We start from the raw sequence: 16,015 nt of genomic DNA, 5'->3' as shown, positions 1-16,015 counted from the left end.
TATCGAGCAGCTGGGGCGGTGGCCCGCGCTGCGTGTCCTAACGATGCAAGTCCCTCGTGACAGCATCGAGTCTATTTGTCCTTGCGCACTCACAGTTACAGGGCCACTTCACTTGGCCGGGCTGTCTCCACGCCACGCTACCCCCACATCCCCCCCTTTTCCCATTCGCTCCTCTCCCCTCGTCTCGCCGCCACCTGCTCTAGCTCTATCGGTCTATCCCTCCGCGTCGTCCCACCGCCAGGCCCAAGAGACCAAGATCGAGTGACCGGTCGGTAGCCAGTAGGCAGAGTGCACGAGGGATGGTGGCCGTGTCTACCGCGGCGATGGCGAGCTCGCTTCTCCTCCGGCCGCGCGCCTCCTTCCGGCGGGCGCTCCCGCCACCACCTCCTTCGAGCTGCCGGGCATTGCCAGCGCCGCGGATTCAAGCAGCGAGCACCCAACAGAAGCAGCCGGGCCTTTCGGCGAGAAGCGACGGCGAGCGGGGCCGGCCGGCCGGGACGCGGCTCTACTCGCTGGCGCCCTACCCACTCCTGCTCGCCGCGCTGCTGCCGGGAGGTACGTACGGTCTTGCTCTTGCCTCGGCTTCTTTTCCTCGAGTGCGCGCTCGGTGGTCGGTGCTGATGGCTTGTTCTTTCGCCGGCGGTTGCCTCGTGGACAGCTGAGCCGGTGACGGCCGTGTTCGCGCCGTTCGTGGAGCTGGTGAAGACGTGGGACCTCCCCGGCTGGCTCGTGCACTGGGGCCACCCCGGCAACATGGTACGCCTCTGCGCTCTGCCCGTGCATTGTTCAAAGATGACATTCTTGCAGATCCCATGCGAGTGTAGAGGAGATCAGATGATGTGGCTGCCGGAGCAACCATGTAGCTGAGCTGAGAATGAAATCTATCCTTCAGAACCGCCTGATGCTATGGAACTCTCTGTTCTTTGTTCTTTGTTCTTTCTTTCAGGCTGTGGTGCTTTTTGCAATGGGTGGCTACGGGACATACCTCGGCTTCAGGATCAAACTATCAGATGATCCAGTAAGTAGTATTTACCGATACGGCCATATCCCAAGGCCACTTGTATAAATAAAAATCTACATTTCCTGCCTATGCATTTTTGCCTTCCATAGAACATTATTAATTCAGGCATTTAACTTGCATACAGGAAGAGAAGGCCAAGGCCAAAGATCTCCACCCAAAGCTCCTCGCCGGCATGTTCTTCTTCTTCGCCCTCGGTGCCACAGGCGGTGTCACCGCTCTTCTTACCTCAGACAAACCAATCTTTGAAAGGTACTGCTCTCAGAGAACTCGGAATTCAGAATAGTGTCTTCCTTCTGCAAAGCTAAGGTCGCCTTATGAACATTTTGCGATGGATTCGCAGTCCTCATGCGGTAACTGGAGTCATCGGCCTGGCACTCCTGACCATTCAGTCTATTCTTCCAAAATTGTTTGAGGTAACTTGAGAAGATACATCAAATGATCACCAGTTCAATATTTCGCTTTCGGAATTCAAATCACAGAGCCATTGGAAACTACAGATTTTTTTTTGACAAAATACTCTTTACTGATGATACCCATAGCCACCATGAATAACTTGGTTCTCTGATGCCAGGGGAACCCAGGGCTTAGGACTACACATGGTCTACTCGGCAGTGGCATCATGACTCTGTTTCTAATCCATGCAGCACTCGGCCTGCAGCTTGGGATCAGTTTCTAACCTTTGGCTAGAATATCTTGGGGTTTGCTTCTTTCTGATTGTTTTTGGAGATTTAACTCACTCTTATTATATCACACGAGGTATCCCCTTACAAAGCAAAACAATGTAAGAGAAAGCAAATTTATTATAATTGTATTTGTCTGCAATTGTAGTAAACAGTATCATATGCTAATATGATATCACAGTTGCATATTCTTATATAAACATACATGTCTGCTACCTAAAAGAAGAATAAAACAATAAGACAAGAAATAACAAGCATAATGTCATAATACTAAATGACAGAAAGCAACAGGCTGTATTATATGAACTAACCATTCTGATGAATCTGAAGATTGGGTTCTACGCTGTCAAAGATGAAAAAAAAATCCTGTTGAATCTCATTATTTTTAACAGTCGGATCATGTTGATACACATGTATGGCATGTATGGCATGCATTGCACGATGAATGCCGATGCAATCTCCCTAAAGAAAAGGAAAAGGGGCTTATTATTATAATTTAAAGCCTCAATATATAAAATGTTCCAGATGAGATTTTTCTCATTAGTCCTCCACTATCATATACCCATAGCAATGTATTGCCTCTCCCCAGTCAGGAGGAATTACGCAGACGAATACCTGTCCGGCTGTCACCAACATAATGGCCCTGCTTCCATGGATTTCTCTAAGTCTTGTCTTTAACTGCTGAGTAGTGTGTTCCTCCAAGCATATCCGAACAACATGATTATGACCAACAAGCAGAAAGACGAGGTGGCCCCAACAAATGGCCAAAAAGGACCTACGGCAGTGTTCCTATCACCATTGTGAGGCAGGTTCATGCCAAATGATGCAGCTATCAATGTGTTCATGGCTATGCCAAAGGATACGATGATCAGGATCAGATGGAATTGAATAAGTTGATTGCGTTGGTTGTCAAGTTGGATGTTGATGTAGTCTTCTGTATCAATAATATATTCTCGAACCTGCTAAACGTACCAAAGAAGAATTATCTGATGATCAGGATAGGAATTATATATAGCCCTCTAGCCAAACAAAATGAAGCTTCTATCAAGTCCAATGAAACTGCAATAATTTACTATGAAATACAAAGGAATTGGACTAGACTTTCCATCTTCACTAGCTTGCTCCATTATAAACAAGAAAAACCTTCTGGATTGTGGTGATGACGATGGTGAATAAGCACGAATTTCCAAAATAAGACAGAGTGTAAGGTATATTGTAGTCTCAAGGAACACCTATGCAGACTCAGTACAGGTTTGGGAGAAAGAAAAGAACAGACCATCACAATCCTGATGCGAATTCCATCCAGCTGCATGAAATAGGATTCAAGTAACATCTCTAGGGTTCCAGCATCAGTGTCCAGTGTCACACTTGTATCAATGCCCATGGCTTGGTTGATAATGTGATTTGGTCTAGCCAGGCTTGTTTTTGAAGGAAAATTCCTGTTTATGGCAGCAGAAGCCAGTAGAGCTTGATCCTGCTGATTTTTTGTTTGCTTCCATGACAGGTGTAGCTGTGCCATGTTTTCATTGTCATCCAGAAGATGCTGTACTTCATCTCTGACCTTCAAATTTAAGACAACAATATCAAATATTATGAAAAGGAAGTGGCTCTAGACATCATAAGGATTATCACCAAAGTCTTTTAGTTATTAAAAAACAGATTGGAAGGCTTTGTGGGGTATGAGAAAGCCTAGTATGATATGAATACTAGATTAAATTTTGTCTTCCTGTCCCTTTTCAAGAACCAAACATAACTAATTTCATCAACGAATAAGTGCTGTTTTGAATATCAACAGTCTCCAAAGTGCAATTTTAAAAGCTAATTTATTTATTATTTTATTAGATGGAGCATTTTTTTTTGCGTCCTGCTAATCAACAGGAGGCACACATTCTGCAGGTGTTATTCTTCAGAAATTCACATGAATACAGTGCAGTTCAAAATCTATATGCACAGTTGTAGTGAAGCAAACAATGCCAGTCAACCATTCATTTGCAGAACATTAGACATTAAACATGAGTAAGACTTCAGATTTAAGAGAGAGGAAGTGACCAAAAAAAAATGTATGTCTAACGATACCTTTTGCACACCAGCAAGCAGGGAGGTGAGATTTCTTTTTAGGCTCCGAACACGCTCAAGGTTATTAGCGCTCACATTTTTAGTCAAGTCATCCAGCACAAAAAGTGCATGCTTGTTAAGATCAGATAGGCTGGAATGAAATGACAAGCATACAGCTTCTAGGGCGAGCTCCAACACCTGAAACTCAAAGGGAAGCTCACACTCGGCACCAGTTTGATCACGGTTGCCATCCAAACTATCCACTTGTGTGGCGCCAGCATCAACCTCCAAGCTCTTCGGAGGGAAATGGTGCCTCAATTTATCAATGAAAGGGATAACCTCCTGAGCAAGAGGTTCCAGCAGCAGGACTTCATCAACAGTTACAATAGCTCTTATAAACTCTAGATTGATTACAATAGCCTTCTCTCTAGCTGCAAAGCAGGCAAAGTCTAAGGTTAATCTCACAGATAACAAATATGATTCATGGTATCCATATTTCTATGAAGAACACTTTACGACATGCCAGAAAGAGGGCACCATTACAAATCAGTAGACCAATAACCTGTACAACACTCGCTAGTAGTTCACGGCTCTACAGATATTCAAACTTTTTGTGGGCCAAAATATGAGAGGTAGCATCAGCTCACCGAGGATGATGGGGCAGCGGGAGAGAAGGGGCCCGATGACGCGGAGTTCGCGCGTGTGCACCCCGGAGCGTTCCGCGACGAATGCCTTGTCGCACATGAATGCCTCGCAGCCGCCCCACCGATCCATCCTCATCCACAGCCGGGCGGGCGCCTTCTTCCGCCTCCTCCCGGCGAAACGCGGCGGCGGCGGCGCGAGGGGCGGCTTGGGGAGGGATGGGAGGCGGCGGAACGGGCGGGAGCGCTTGGAGTATGACGACGACGAGAATGATGCGGTGGGGGTGAGGAAGGGAGTCGGCCTCCTGCCGCCGCTGCCTGACAGCCTCCCCATCGCGGCTGCCCCAGCGGCGGCTAGGCGAAGACCATAGTGGGGAGGAGGCGGAGAGATAGCGGTGGGGGTTTTGGGGCTGGGGGGAGACGGAGCGGCGGAGGCAGCCGAGAGCGAGAGGTTTGGCCGCGAGCGCTGCGCGGTGGCTGGCCGTTGGGCGGATGGCGCGGCCGGCGAAGCCGACGAGGCGTGTATACTTGAAAAAGAAATTAGAAAATATCCATGGTTTTAGAGTCGACGCTGATCTCAAGCCCAATTAGAGGCCCAAGCTTCCCCAAGCCCATTTGCGTTGGAACCCACCGGCACGGCCCATCCTTTTAGTTAACGCGGCCCATGTGTTTGAGGTGGTACAGAAGGAAGTGTCAAAGCCGAAGTCTGTTAAATTCCCAGGTGATCGGCGGCGGAGTGTCACTGTCTCACTGACACTACTAACATGTCTCACTGACACTACTAACATGTGTTCATTGCAACTCGCAATGACACGCACTGTGACGTGCTCTAACAATTTTCAACGCCCCAAAACCAATCTAAGACACATTTTTTCTTAGATTCTGCTGTCCGAGTGCGCTTCAGTTCCAGTTGTCTGCACCTTGATTCTTTGAACGATGCCACGACATTACGCTCCACCGTACTGAAACTCTCCACGATTCCAGCCGTTTCAGTCATTTAGACTGCATGCTGCTGCCGGATGAATCGATTCCTCCCAGACGATAAGGGCGCAGCTGAAAATCCCAGAGCCAGCCAGCCACATCAGAACGCCAACAAAACGTCGCGATGCTTCGTCCCTCGTCGCAGTAGCGGCGTCGCTGCAGGTTGCCGGGCGGGCGGGCGAGGCAGAAGAGAGGAACCAATCAGCCATCGCTGCTGGCCGAGGCCGCGGCAGTGTTTCCTGCAGAGCGATTCGGTTCCACCGGCAAGGAACAACGACGTTGGTTAGGAATCCCTCGGTGTCCGCGACCGCCGTCGTCGAGCCGCTCGCCTGCTCGGCGGTGACGACGTGCACGAGCGATGGGGGCGCGCTTGGCAGCTGCGCCTTTTGCAGGCAAGGTGCAACCGCGAGGCGAGCCCATCCACGGTCCTTCGGAAAAGCTAAAGTGGAAGGCGGCGGCAGGCGCGCATGGACGGGCTATTGGCCGGAGATACGGCGGCGTCCGGTGGGGTCGCGGTGGCGCACGGCCGCACGGGGCACGGCAATTTCCTAGTGTTTTTACGCGGCGCGCGCGTACGGGCACGGCGGCGCCCCCGGACTGTCTCCGCGCACTCCGAGGCAATCGGTCCACGAGGCTCGCGACGCGCGCCCCCCTGATCTTGCTCTATACTAGTCTACTACCGTGCCAATCCACTGGTGGTCCTCGTCCCTCGAACGAGAAAAGGCAAAGCAAACCACTGCAGCAGCCAGGCAGGCACGGTACACTCCTGCTCCTCGCGACTTCTGCCTCATCTTTCACCCTCGACGACACTGCTGAGTGCTGACTCATACGACTGTAGCTGTAGGCAACCAGGCACCATCATCATCAGTTCATTGCTGCCGAGAGAAATTTACAACCAGTTGGACGGCTGCTGCATGAGTACTGAACTGAACAATACGACATGCAGCACGTATTTTCCAAGGAGGAACAGGGAGCGCCCTACTGTATCCAGCATGTACTCCACGCGCCCTGTTCCTCCTCGGATGCTGAAGAAGAGATCATACAGGCAGAGGCAGCAGGCACCCGTCAAACGAGGAGGGCTTGCGGCTTGCACAGTCGGGGTGGGCGCCTTTCTTTTAGCTTCTCGAGCGCCTCGGGCTCCGTCGCCCTCGCGCCGGTGCCCTCCCACGCTCCGGCTGCCCGCCGCTGCCGCGTGGGCCCGGCCACCGCACTGGCGGCTCCAGGCGGTGCTCGCGGCCAGCGGCGCTACTGGTACGGGGGAGCCCCACCCATCGTGATCCTGACTAGGTGGGTGGCCCACGTGTCGGTGACATCCGCGGCGGGGGGCGCCATCATTGGGAAGGTACGCGGGGAATGAGCCGCGTTTGACCCACCTTCCGGCGCCGCACGTGCCCCGGCCGGCGGCGGCGCCTTTTTGGCGCCAAGTTTTGGCGGGAGGGGTTCGGTTTTGGCGGGTTTGAGCGTTCCGGGGCCGAATCTGCGGCGGGAAGGGTTCCATTTCCATCCACCTGTCTATCTGCTATCTGGTTTTCACCATGGGCCATGCATGGACCGTGCCACCAGGGTGAGCATTTTCACCGGCGCCAAGCGTCGTGTCCTTCCTTCACAGCATGTTGTCTTCATCATTCTTCGACGCAAGATAGCAGAGTACAATCCTACACGTACAATGCTTGTCGGCAAGCGCTGACGTGAGATTCTACTCCTACCAAAACTTTGTACACGGAGTACAGTGCTGATACGCGCCACGTACCGTGCGCAACAATGCAGGTGCAGCGACGACTGTACTGGAGCCGGTTCAAATTTGAAAGCATCGGATGCCATGCCATGCGGCCGGGCAAAGCCTGCTGCGGCAGCCTGCACCACCTGGCACATTTACCACAGGGATAAGTAAGCCCTGACTCACTCCCTGCTAAGCTCGAACTCAAAACTCAAAGTCCGAAGGCGACGCGGTAAAAACCATTCCGGCCATGGGGAAAGGCGGCTTTTCCGTGCACGGGTTGGGGCCAGCTCCCAAACGTGGAAAGATCGCAGCTTTTTGAACACGGCAACGGACAAAAACGAGCAAAGGCCGTCAGGGGGGGTGGGGCCGGCCAGCATGGGCAGAGGTGGGGAAATCCCCGTCAGGTCAACAGCATCAACAGGGTGCGCCAGCTCGCGGCCATACTCCATAAACCATACCCTGATCGTGCAGCAGCGTCGGCAGCTTGCATTGCAGTGGGCCGCTAGCTAGCTCGATCGATCGATCAGAGTTTGCGCCAGCTTCAAGAACACAAGCTGCCTCTCTGGTGAATGGCGATGTCGCCCACCCTATTTGTTCAACGGTTCCTAGCATAAGTACACCATCAATTCTGTCATCTCTGATCTAGGCAACTAGCTTGATAGAGCGTAGCTTGTCAGTTTCTTTCTAGTGGAACATGAGTACATAACTGCTCGTATTTTTTTCACTTGATGCAGAAATTAATACTATTCATTTTTCTAGTGGTAGGCGGCGTGGCTATTAACATTGACGTGTGTATACTTCATTAGCATCAAGATATATATGCCGATCAAGTCTTTCGAAGATGCTCGTACACATGAAGTTAGTGTGCGTACGTGTATGTAAGCATCTTCTTTGTTTACCAGGATAAGGAATTAAAGGTAGATTGTTTTGTTGCGGAGGTCTTCAAAAGGTTGGAACGAAATCATGCGATCTGGACAGCATCTGTCTTTTGTCCATGCTCGAGATGGGAGTTTGAACTTGAGAGGCAAAACAAGGAAAGAGGGCTAGTTATGTGATGACCACAGTCCAACTGTCCGAGAAGAAGAGAACCATCGGCGACGATGGACGGGAGTGAAATCTATACATGGACCTGGACCCCCTTTTTTTTACCGATGCAGAGAGAAAGAGAGAGGGGACGCACTGCAGTTGCAGTGTGGCACTTCACTCACCAAAGCGACGGGAATCCGAATCTCTTTGAAACCCGCATCATTCCGATAGGACACAGGTCGCGTCGCCCGGTACGCATGCCATGATGGGCGATGTGATTCCGTTGGGTACGAGCTGATGTGTGCGCCGATGCAACATTCATATTCTCCCCCCTTTGCGTTGCGTTGCGTTGCGTTGGTTGCCACTCCGTAGTTGGTACGGGAGAATCGCTCGCAATCTCAGATCCTCATCGTTCCTTTATTTTGTATCGAAATCATTTGTAGTTTACTAAAAAGCACCGGCAGATTACTGAATGATGAAAACCGTTGCACACTGGCATTTTAACTTTAACCGAGAGAAGAAGGAGAAGAAGAAGAAGAAGAAGAATAATTGGCCATTGGGCCACCGTCGTCTACAGTTGGAAGAAGGTTGCGTTGCAGCAAGCAAGCAAGCTAGGAAGGGGTGGCATCGCATCGACGCGGATACATGCATGGAATGGCACATCGGCGCTGCACACTGCACTGCAGACAGGAACAGGGCGGTGCCCATCGGATACCCTGACGCCGATGCCGCACGTGGCGACGTGAATGAGAGGAGGAGGAGCATCAGTGCATCACTACTGTACCACTCTCTCCCTCCCTCTCTCTCTTCCTGGCCGCAACTTTTGACGTCTCCCTACGTGGGGAAGAGTGCACGTGGCCGAACAAATAATTGGGCGCCGCAGTGATCGGGATGCTGCGGCGGGCCGGGACTGCGGCCGTGTCGCCACGCCACGGCCAGCCCCCCTTTGTTTGCTTCCCCGTCGCCTCCTTCGGCCGCCGGCGTCCTCCACCTCCTCCTCCCAGGAGCTCCGTCAGCCGCGTCATCAACTCAGATCGAGGGCCTAGATAATGATCTCTGTGTCTCGCCGTGGTTAATCTGGCAGGTCCGCGCCTTGCGCAATCCCCATGGCCGGGGCCTGGTTTTTCTACTGCTTTTCCTTTTACCGTACGCGCTCTCCCGGAGACCGAGGCGAGTGAGATGCCTCATTAACTGGGGTTAACACGAAAGTCAGAGCTTTGTTTGCAACGGGAAGATGGGGTTGGGATCCTACGACTCGCCGGCTCGGGTGCGCGGGAAGCTTACTCTCATCGGCGCCTGAGCTTGATTTGAACCACGGCTTGCGTCTGATCGACAAATCCTGTCGAAATGGTCGCACTCCAAGTTCCGTTTGAATTGTTTTTGTGGGGTCTGCGCCAAAGTTGCATTTTTGGAATTCGTTGGTGTCAAAAGGTGGTGTAGATTTAGAATAGGTCACCAGGTCACTTTATTCTTTCTGTTTCTTTCCATGACGTCAAGCAGAAAGCTTTTACTACCGGTAACCACTTAACCCTACACGTTGTTTAACGCCTGCTCCGCTTTGACTGCAGGCTGAGCATAGCGTGGACGCATCAGATTCAGACCTGCGGAAAAGTACACTCGGCAGATAATGATCTGCGTTAGCAGCAGTTAATGGCGCGCAAGCTGGGAAAGTACTAGTATTTGCAGAATGTAGATTGCTCCACTGCAAGTGCTCATTATTTTACCCGCCAAGCATGGACACCACTTGGCGTTTGGAAATTCTTAACAGTTATTTTGCTGTCACCGATCCCGCCAGGTTTCTCGGTCTGTACATGTACTTACTCCTATCTCGAATACAAAACCATTCGCATTTGCTTTTAGATTCATTTTTTCTAATTTTGTAGCTCTTTCTATTTAAAATGATATATTTTTGTATTACGTACTGCCGGTTCAAGTGCAAGAGTGAAGAGCTTGCCGGCGGCATGAATACCAGCACTGTAGCAGTGACACTGTCATTACTCGTGGGCTCCTAGTTTGACGTGGCTGGCTGCAGCCGAAGCTGAATTCAAGGAGGATCACGGCACTGTGCCTGTGCGAGGAAGGGGGCGACCACCACATCGGGCGGGCGGCGAATGAGGAGCCCGGCGGGATCGCCGCGGGCAGGACGGCCATCAAGACCACCCCGGCCGCGAGCATTAACTCCGCTACTACGCCTGCAGCCGCTGCCGGAACGCGGCAGGCTACGTACTACGTACCCGTCGCGAGCACGGGTACGTACTGATAGTATTTGAAGGAAAAGAAAAAAGTTTGGGTGCCGGCCGTATCGTGGCCATTGAATTCAAGGACGCTGCGAGCCCTGGCACACACGGCCCGTATCTTGTTTTAACTTGGGAGCGTAATGAGCCGGTACGGGGAAAAGATATGGGGTACGATCGCGCCGTGTTAGTGCTCTTGGATTCTAGTCACTACATGGTTTCAACTCGGGGTTACATTACATTACATGGACAGTACGAGACCCGACCCGGCTGATTTGCTGCCGGCCCGCGCACGGTGGCATTGAGGGAGACCCTCCTCGCTCGAGCTGATCAGATCGATCGATCCCTTTTGCGTACTCGAAAGCTGGCTTCTTCTTTACATAATGATGAAGGTAAAAATTCCTCTGCAAGAGAAATTGAGGTTACCGTACCGGTGGCTTCAACGCCCCTCAGCAAATTCCATGGAACCCTCGCCGCCAGCGTCAGCGCACGAGCGCATCCATGAACGACGAGCTCGTGCGGGAGCCAACGGCAAATTCCATCAGAGATCGAGGCTGCACGTGCGGTGCCATGTCGATCGCCACCCAGGCATAGACGGCAGCTAGGAGGAACGGAGGAAGCGCCAAAGCGGCTAGAGCTGCCTATGACACGAGGGAGGGGAGCGCATGGAAGGGTAGGTGAGTGAGATGGACGGTAGGGTACTAGGATAGGGTAGGGCTGGGCCGCTGGGGTGCTAGGCCACAAGCAGCTGCAGCGGCCTGGGCGTCGCATTAGGAAATTGAAACCGGAGGGACTGACGCGAAAGGTTCAATTATGGGCCATCTGCGTACTTCATGTATCTTCCGGCTTTTTTATCTGGACTGAGGACATTCTTACTTTACTGCTGCAGCACAATGTCGAGATAGGAGAGTCCTATGTTTTCTTTCGACTTGGAACCCGGGCGATGGCACCTCCATGTTAGGTTGATCCCCTTCGAGCCCTATCTTGCACCCTGATCAGGGCCGTCCAACCCAGATATTTTAGTGGTCCCCTGTTGCACGGCGCTATAAAAGAGAAGGTGGGGGCTGCGGGGCACGTATACCAAGATTCGCCGTGCCCCAAAACTCCACCAAAAAACTCTAGTCCCGATCCGATCTGCAGGAGGCACTGAAGCGACGGGAAACGCCGCCGGCTCTGCCCTACACTGCTACTGATCACGTTGTCGCCATCACCTCGTCGCCGGCCTCACCGACTTCGACATCATCACCGCCCATCGACTCCGTCCCCGACGACCCCGTGCTCTCGACTCCAAGTGCCCCAAAACTCCACCAAAAAACCCTAGTCCAAATCCGATCTGCAGGAGGCACTGAAGCGACGCGAAACGCCGCCGGCTCTGCCCTGCACCGCTACCGATCACGCTGTCGCCGGCCTCACCGACTTCGACATCGTCGCCGCCCATCGACTCCGTCCCCGACGAACCCGTGCCCTCAACTCCATGTGCCCGCCACCGGCCGCACCTCCACCGTCGGCCACTTCGAGATCGCCGCCATGGACATCACTGCATCATTCTCCGCTAAGCCCGAAGGTGCTACACACCCTTTTCACTCTCTACCTCTCTCGATGTAATCCAAGAACCTTTGATTTATTCATGAGTCAATGAAAGAACCCATAGATCTACTCCTATAGGTCTTGTGTAGTCTAACGATGGTATCAGATGCACGATCTAGAGAGTAGATTGGATTTGTGGTAGAAAAGAAACAAGAAGGAGGTGATTTCAATTCAAATCGGAAGAAGTAGTTCAAAACCTAACCCTAACCCTAGCCGGCCATAGAACGTACTTGGTTCTCGCTGCCGCCGCTATCGCCGTAGCGCGTGGGAAGTCACCCCAAGCCGCTGGTTCACCGGCGAACCACCGCCGTCACGTGGTAACTTGACCCCGAGACGTCGGCGCCTCGCTGCGTCGCGAGCTCAGGTACAGGGCACCGCCGCTGGGCCACTTGACGGTGGTGCGTTCACCCTACGGTGAGTGCGAGCACCGATGAGCGGGCCGGCGGCCACGCTACCACAATCCTCTAGCCGCCAAGGGCGGCCGCCGCTTGGTAGGGAGTTGACAGAAAGGGAGGAAAAGAGAAGAATGCCTAGGGTTTTGGGGGAGACTGGCTGCTCGTCAGGTTTTGATACGCCGGTATCACCGGACGACCGTCGGATGCAGATCGTTGGCCATGATCGGCTGGCGGAGGCTGGACCAGTTTCATCCCAGGCGGGGAAGAGAAATCCCGGCCCACGCCCAGGTTGCGGCCTGGGGGCGCGGGATTTCCCGGCCGGACTGCAAGTACAGAAGAAAAGAATTGGTTTTAATTATTTTTTACAGGAATTTCCTTGATGTTTTGATTAGTTTTGATATCTAATTTATTTTCACCAACGTGATATTATTTAGAGAGTAGATAAGTACACAAAATGCTTCTAGAAAAGTAGTTTTATTCATATTTCCGCTGCTACGTTTATGTTTATCTTCTAATTAAATTAGAACCAACGGGACAATTTAATTGGAAGAGTAGTTAAAATTTTCAAGGTAATTTTGATATTATTATTTTTCTGACCAAAGTTGATGATAGAAATGTTATAATTTTATTCACGAGTTTTTCCATGCATTAATTCTATTTCTAGCCAACGGTGATGTAATGTAGCAGTAAATATTGTATATTTTAATTTTGACCAATGTTAAATTAAAGCATGCAAGTGATATTATTAAATATCCTCAATCCTTTTCAAAATTGTTGTTTTCAGGCTACAAGCCAATGTCATTTGTCTCGTCCATCGAGCCCCTTAATGGAGGGAACTATGGCTCATGGAGAGAAGTTTCAGATGGCACTTGCACTATTCGAGATTGATCTAGCACTGATCTCACCCTATCCCACTAAACTTGTGGACTTGGTGAGGGGAGAAAATGAGACCGATGCTGCATGGACCGTTCGGACATGTGAGCATGCGCCAATCATCATGAAGTATGACCTTGACAAGGTAAAGTGGGATTAGCCGAACCGCAAGTGCTTGATGGTGATCATATGGTGATTCAGTCAACTATGTGAAGCAAAACAAGAAGAGAAGCTACCTTGACAAGAATGAAAAACACAAGGAAAACCTCAATGGGAAAGGGCCTCTTCTTCTAAGTCATATGGAAAGGCCCCACAAAATGTTCACCATCCGAGATAGGGCAATGAAGAGATAGTTGGGCAGGGACCAATGCAGATGGTGCAGGAAGATTGGATACTACCAGAAGGACTGTCTGGAGTTCCTGAAGCACCTGAATAGAAAAGGTGAGGATCATATTACATTCGTCGATGAATCCTTGTTAATTTATGCAAAACCTACTAGGTGGATTGATTCAGGTTTCCAATTCTTTACAGGTATTCCGTACAAGGAGGACCCTACAAAGAGGAGAAAGAACACTTAGAGTCGCCAACAGCGTCGAGGCTGAAGTCGAAGCGATAGGAGAACTCCCATTACAATTGAATAATAGCTTCATACTTTATTTACACAATGTTTTCTATGTATCCTCTCTGAGTAGAAACTTGATTTCATTATCATGCTTAGCAGACGATGGATTTGATTGCCATTTTGGCAAAGAACAATATTTGATTTAGTTTAATAACAAGTGTGTTGGTCTTGCCTTCCGACGAAACAAGCTTTATATGTTATCAATGCATGAGAATGTGAATGCTGTATGCAATGATAAAAAAATATTTTCTTAACTACTAATGTACAAATCAGGTGCATACGATGCGACAACAAAACATCAACGAAATTATGGCATTGTCGTTTATGCCATATTTCGAGGGGGAGAATTGAACAATTAATCAAAGAGGAAATTCTGCATCCTTTGCATTTTTCAAATATGTAATATTGCAGAATTTCATTAAGGGAAAGTATATAAAACAAATTAAGTGCAGAAGTTTTGGAAATAATACACATAGATATTTGTGGTCCATTCCCCATAAGGACTGTGCACGGTTATGACTCATTCATAACGTTTACAGGTGATTATTCGTGTTATGGCCTTATTTATCTAATTAAAGAACGATCGGAAGCATTGGATGAGTTTAAGATATTCAAGGCTGATGTAGAAAATTAGCAAAATTTAAAGATTAAGATAGTAAGATCCGACCATGGGGGAAAATACTATGGTCGCATAACCCATATGGACAAGTTCCTCAACCTTTTGCAAGGTTCTTACAGGAAAGGGGTATAGTCGCCCAGTACTCGACACCGGGCGAGCCCTAGTAGAATGGAGTAGCTGAAAGACGCAACCATACTTTAATGGATATGCTTACCGATAAGTTTGTGGATGCAGGTTTTAAAAACCGCCGCTCACATCCTCAATCGAGTACCAAGCAAGTCGATGTCAAAAACACCGTACGACTTATGGATAAGAAGAAAATCCACATTAAATTATCTACATGTGTGGGGCTGTCCGGCTGAGGCAAAAGTGTTTAACCCAAATATTGGGAAGCTAGACCCAAAGATGGTAAGCTGCCATTTTATTGGCTATCCATATAAATAAAAATGTTATCGCTTCTATTGTCTTGACAGACATACAAAGTTCGTAGAAACGAGACACGTTGTCTTCTCGGAGGACGAGATGGTCAAATGGAGCATGGTAGCATGAGAAATCGGTCTTGAGGAGAAGCGGGTGCATGCACCTCCTCCGATGATTCAGAAACCATTCTTCCCCATACCTGTTGCTGCTGCACCAACAGTACAGGACACTGCGGTGACAACATCTATTGTTAGTTCTCCTACGGCAACAATGAATGAAAATGAGGAACCTATTATTCAGGATACTATATAACCTGTTGTCGCACAAGAGGAAGAGCTACAAGTAACCCAAGTAGAAGAAGTGACAATTAATGAAGATCTCAGAAGGTCTCAAAGAATGAGAAAACTAGCTAAAGACTACGAAGTCTATATTTGCGAAGAAATCAAATGGAAGGTGATCCCACCATATTTGAAAAAGTCATGAGAAGTGCTCACTTGTTGAAGTGGCTTGAAGCTATGCAAAATAAGATGAAATCTATGAGTACCAATAAAGTTTGGGACTTAGAAGAAATTCCTAAAGGAGCCAAGACAGAGGTTGTAAATTGTAAATGGGTCTACAAAATAAAATATAACTCCAGATGGAATGTAGAAAGATGTAAAGCACGACTCGTGGCGAAGGGCTTCACGCAAAGAGAAGGAATAGATTATAATAAAATATTTTCTCCAGTCTCATGCAAGGATTCTTTTATAATCATAATGGCATTGGTGGCACACTATGATTTAGAGTTACATCAGATGGATGTAAAGACAACATTCCTTAATGGGAAATTGTATGAAAATGTTTACTTGGCACAACCCAAAGGTCTTGTCGTAGAAGGAAAAGAGCGTATGGGATGCTGCCTGAATAAATTCATTTATGGATTGAAACAAGCCTCTGGACAATGGTATTTGAAATTGTTATCACCATAATTTGACTGGGCCAAGGGATGGGCCGAGAGCAATATGGGCTGAAGGAAATCATCGTAATGGTCTGCAAATCGGCCTCTGTGCGAACGTGTCAAGGGCCAGGGTGGCCGTGTATCTAAGGATAGTTTCAAAATAGTAAGTTAGAGATTGTGTTGTAACAGTTAAGGTTAGTTAGA

General features: G+C 49.5%; 2 protein-coding genes across 2 annotated transcripts; one reads left to right on the top strand and one right to left on the bottom strand.

The window, feature by feature from the left end:
- Window positions 1–20: 20 nt before the first annotated feature.
- LOC112874795 lies at window positions 21–1,843 on the top strand. Its single transcript, XM_025938325.1, has 6 exons — window positions 21–555; window positions 659–756; window positions 947–1,018; window positions 1,146–1,270; window positions 1,362–1,434; window positions 1,593–1,843. Exons 1-6 carry the CDS (start codon window positions 300–302, stop codon window positions 1,695–1,697), a joined length of 729 nt encoding a protein of 242 aa, XP_025794110.1. The 5' UTR covers window positions 21–299; the 3' UTR covers window positions 1,698–1,843.
- Window positions 1,844–2,054: 211 nt separating this feature from the next.
- On the bottom strand, window positions 2,055–4,866 carry LOC112874793 (putative magnesium transporter MRS2-H). The gene is made up of 4 exons (XM_025938321.1): window positions 4,404–4,866; window positions 3,778–4,187; window positions 2,978–3,262; window positions 2,055–2,660 (listed from the first exon to the last, which is right to left on the bottom strand). Exons 1-4 carry the CDS (start codon window positions 4,729–4,731, stop codon window positions 2,376–2,378), a joined length of 1,308 nt encoding a protein of 435 aa, XP_025794106.1. The 5' UTR covers window positions 4,732–4,866; the 3' UTR covers window positions 2,055–2,375.
- Window positions 4,867–16,015: the final 11,149 nt, after the last annotated feature.

The sequence above is a fragment of the Panicum hallii genome, chromosome 9 (genome assembly GCF_002211085.1).
Source record: "Panicum hallii strain FIL2 chromosome 9, PHallii_v3.1, whole genome shotgun sequence".
NCBI lineage: Eukaryota > Viridiplantae > Streptophyta > Magnoliopsida > Poales > Poaceae > Panicum > Panicum hallii.
Note: the sequence above shows the minus strand (reverse complement) of the source record. Positions and strands in the feature narration are given on the sequence as shown.

Excerpts from the sequence above, each read along its gene's own strand:
- LOC112874793 (XM_025938321.1), bottom strand. The coding sequence starts at position 4,731 with ATGGGGAGGCTGTCAGGCAGCGGCGGCAGGAGGCCGACTCCCTTCCTC. Across the intron at positions 3,263-3,777 it reads TGCTTGCTGGTGTGCAAAAG|GTCAGAGATGAAGTACAGCA; the intron begins GTATCGTTAGAC and ends TTAAATTTGAAG. Across the intron at positions 2,661-2,977 it reads TTCGCATCAGGATTGTGATG|GTTCGAGAATATATTATTGA; the intron begins GTCTGTTCTTTT and ends TACGTTTAGCAG.
- LOC112874795 (XM_025938325.1), top strand. The coding sequence starts at position 300 with ATGGTGGCCGTGTCTACCGCGGCGATGGCGAGCTCGCTTCTCCTCCGG. Across the intron at positions 757-946 it reads GGGGCCACCCCGGCAACATG|GCTGTGGTGCTTTTTGCAAT; the intron begins GTACGCCTCTGC and ends TCTTTCTTTCAG. Across the intron at positions 1,019-1,145 it reads TCAAACTATCAGATGATCCA|GAAGAGAAGGCCAAGGCCAA; the intron begins GTAAGTAGTATT and ends ACTTGCATACAG.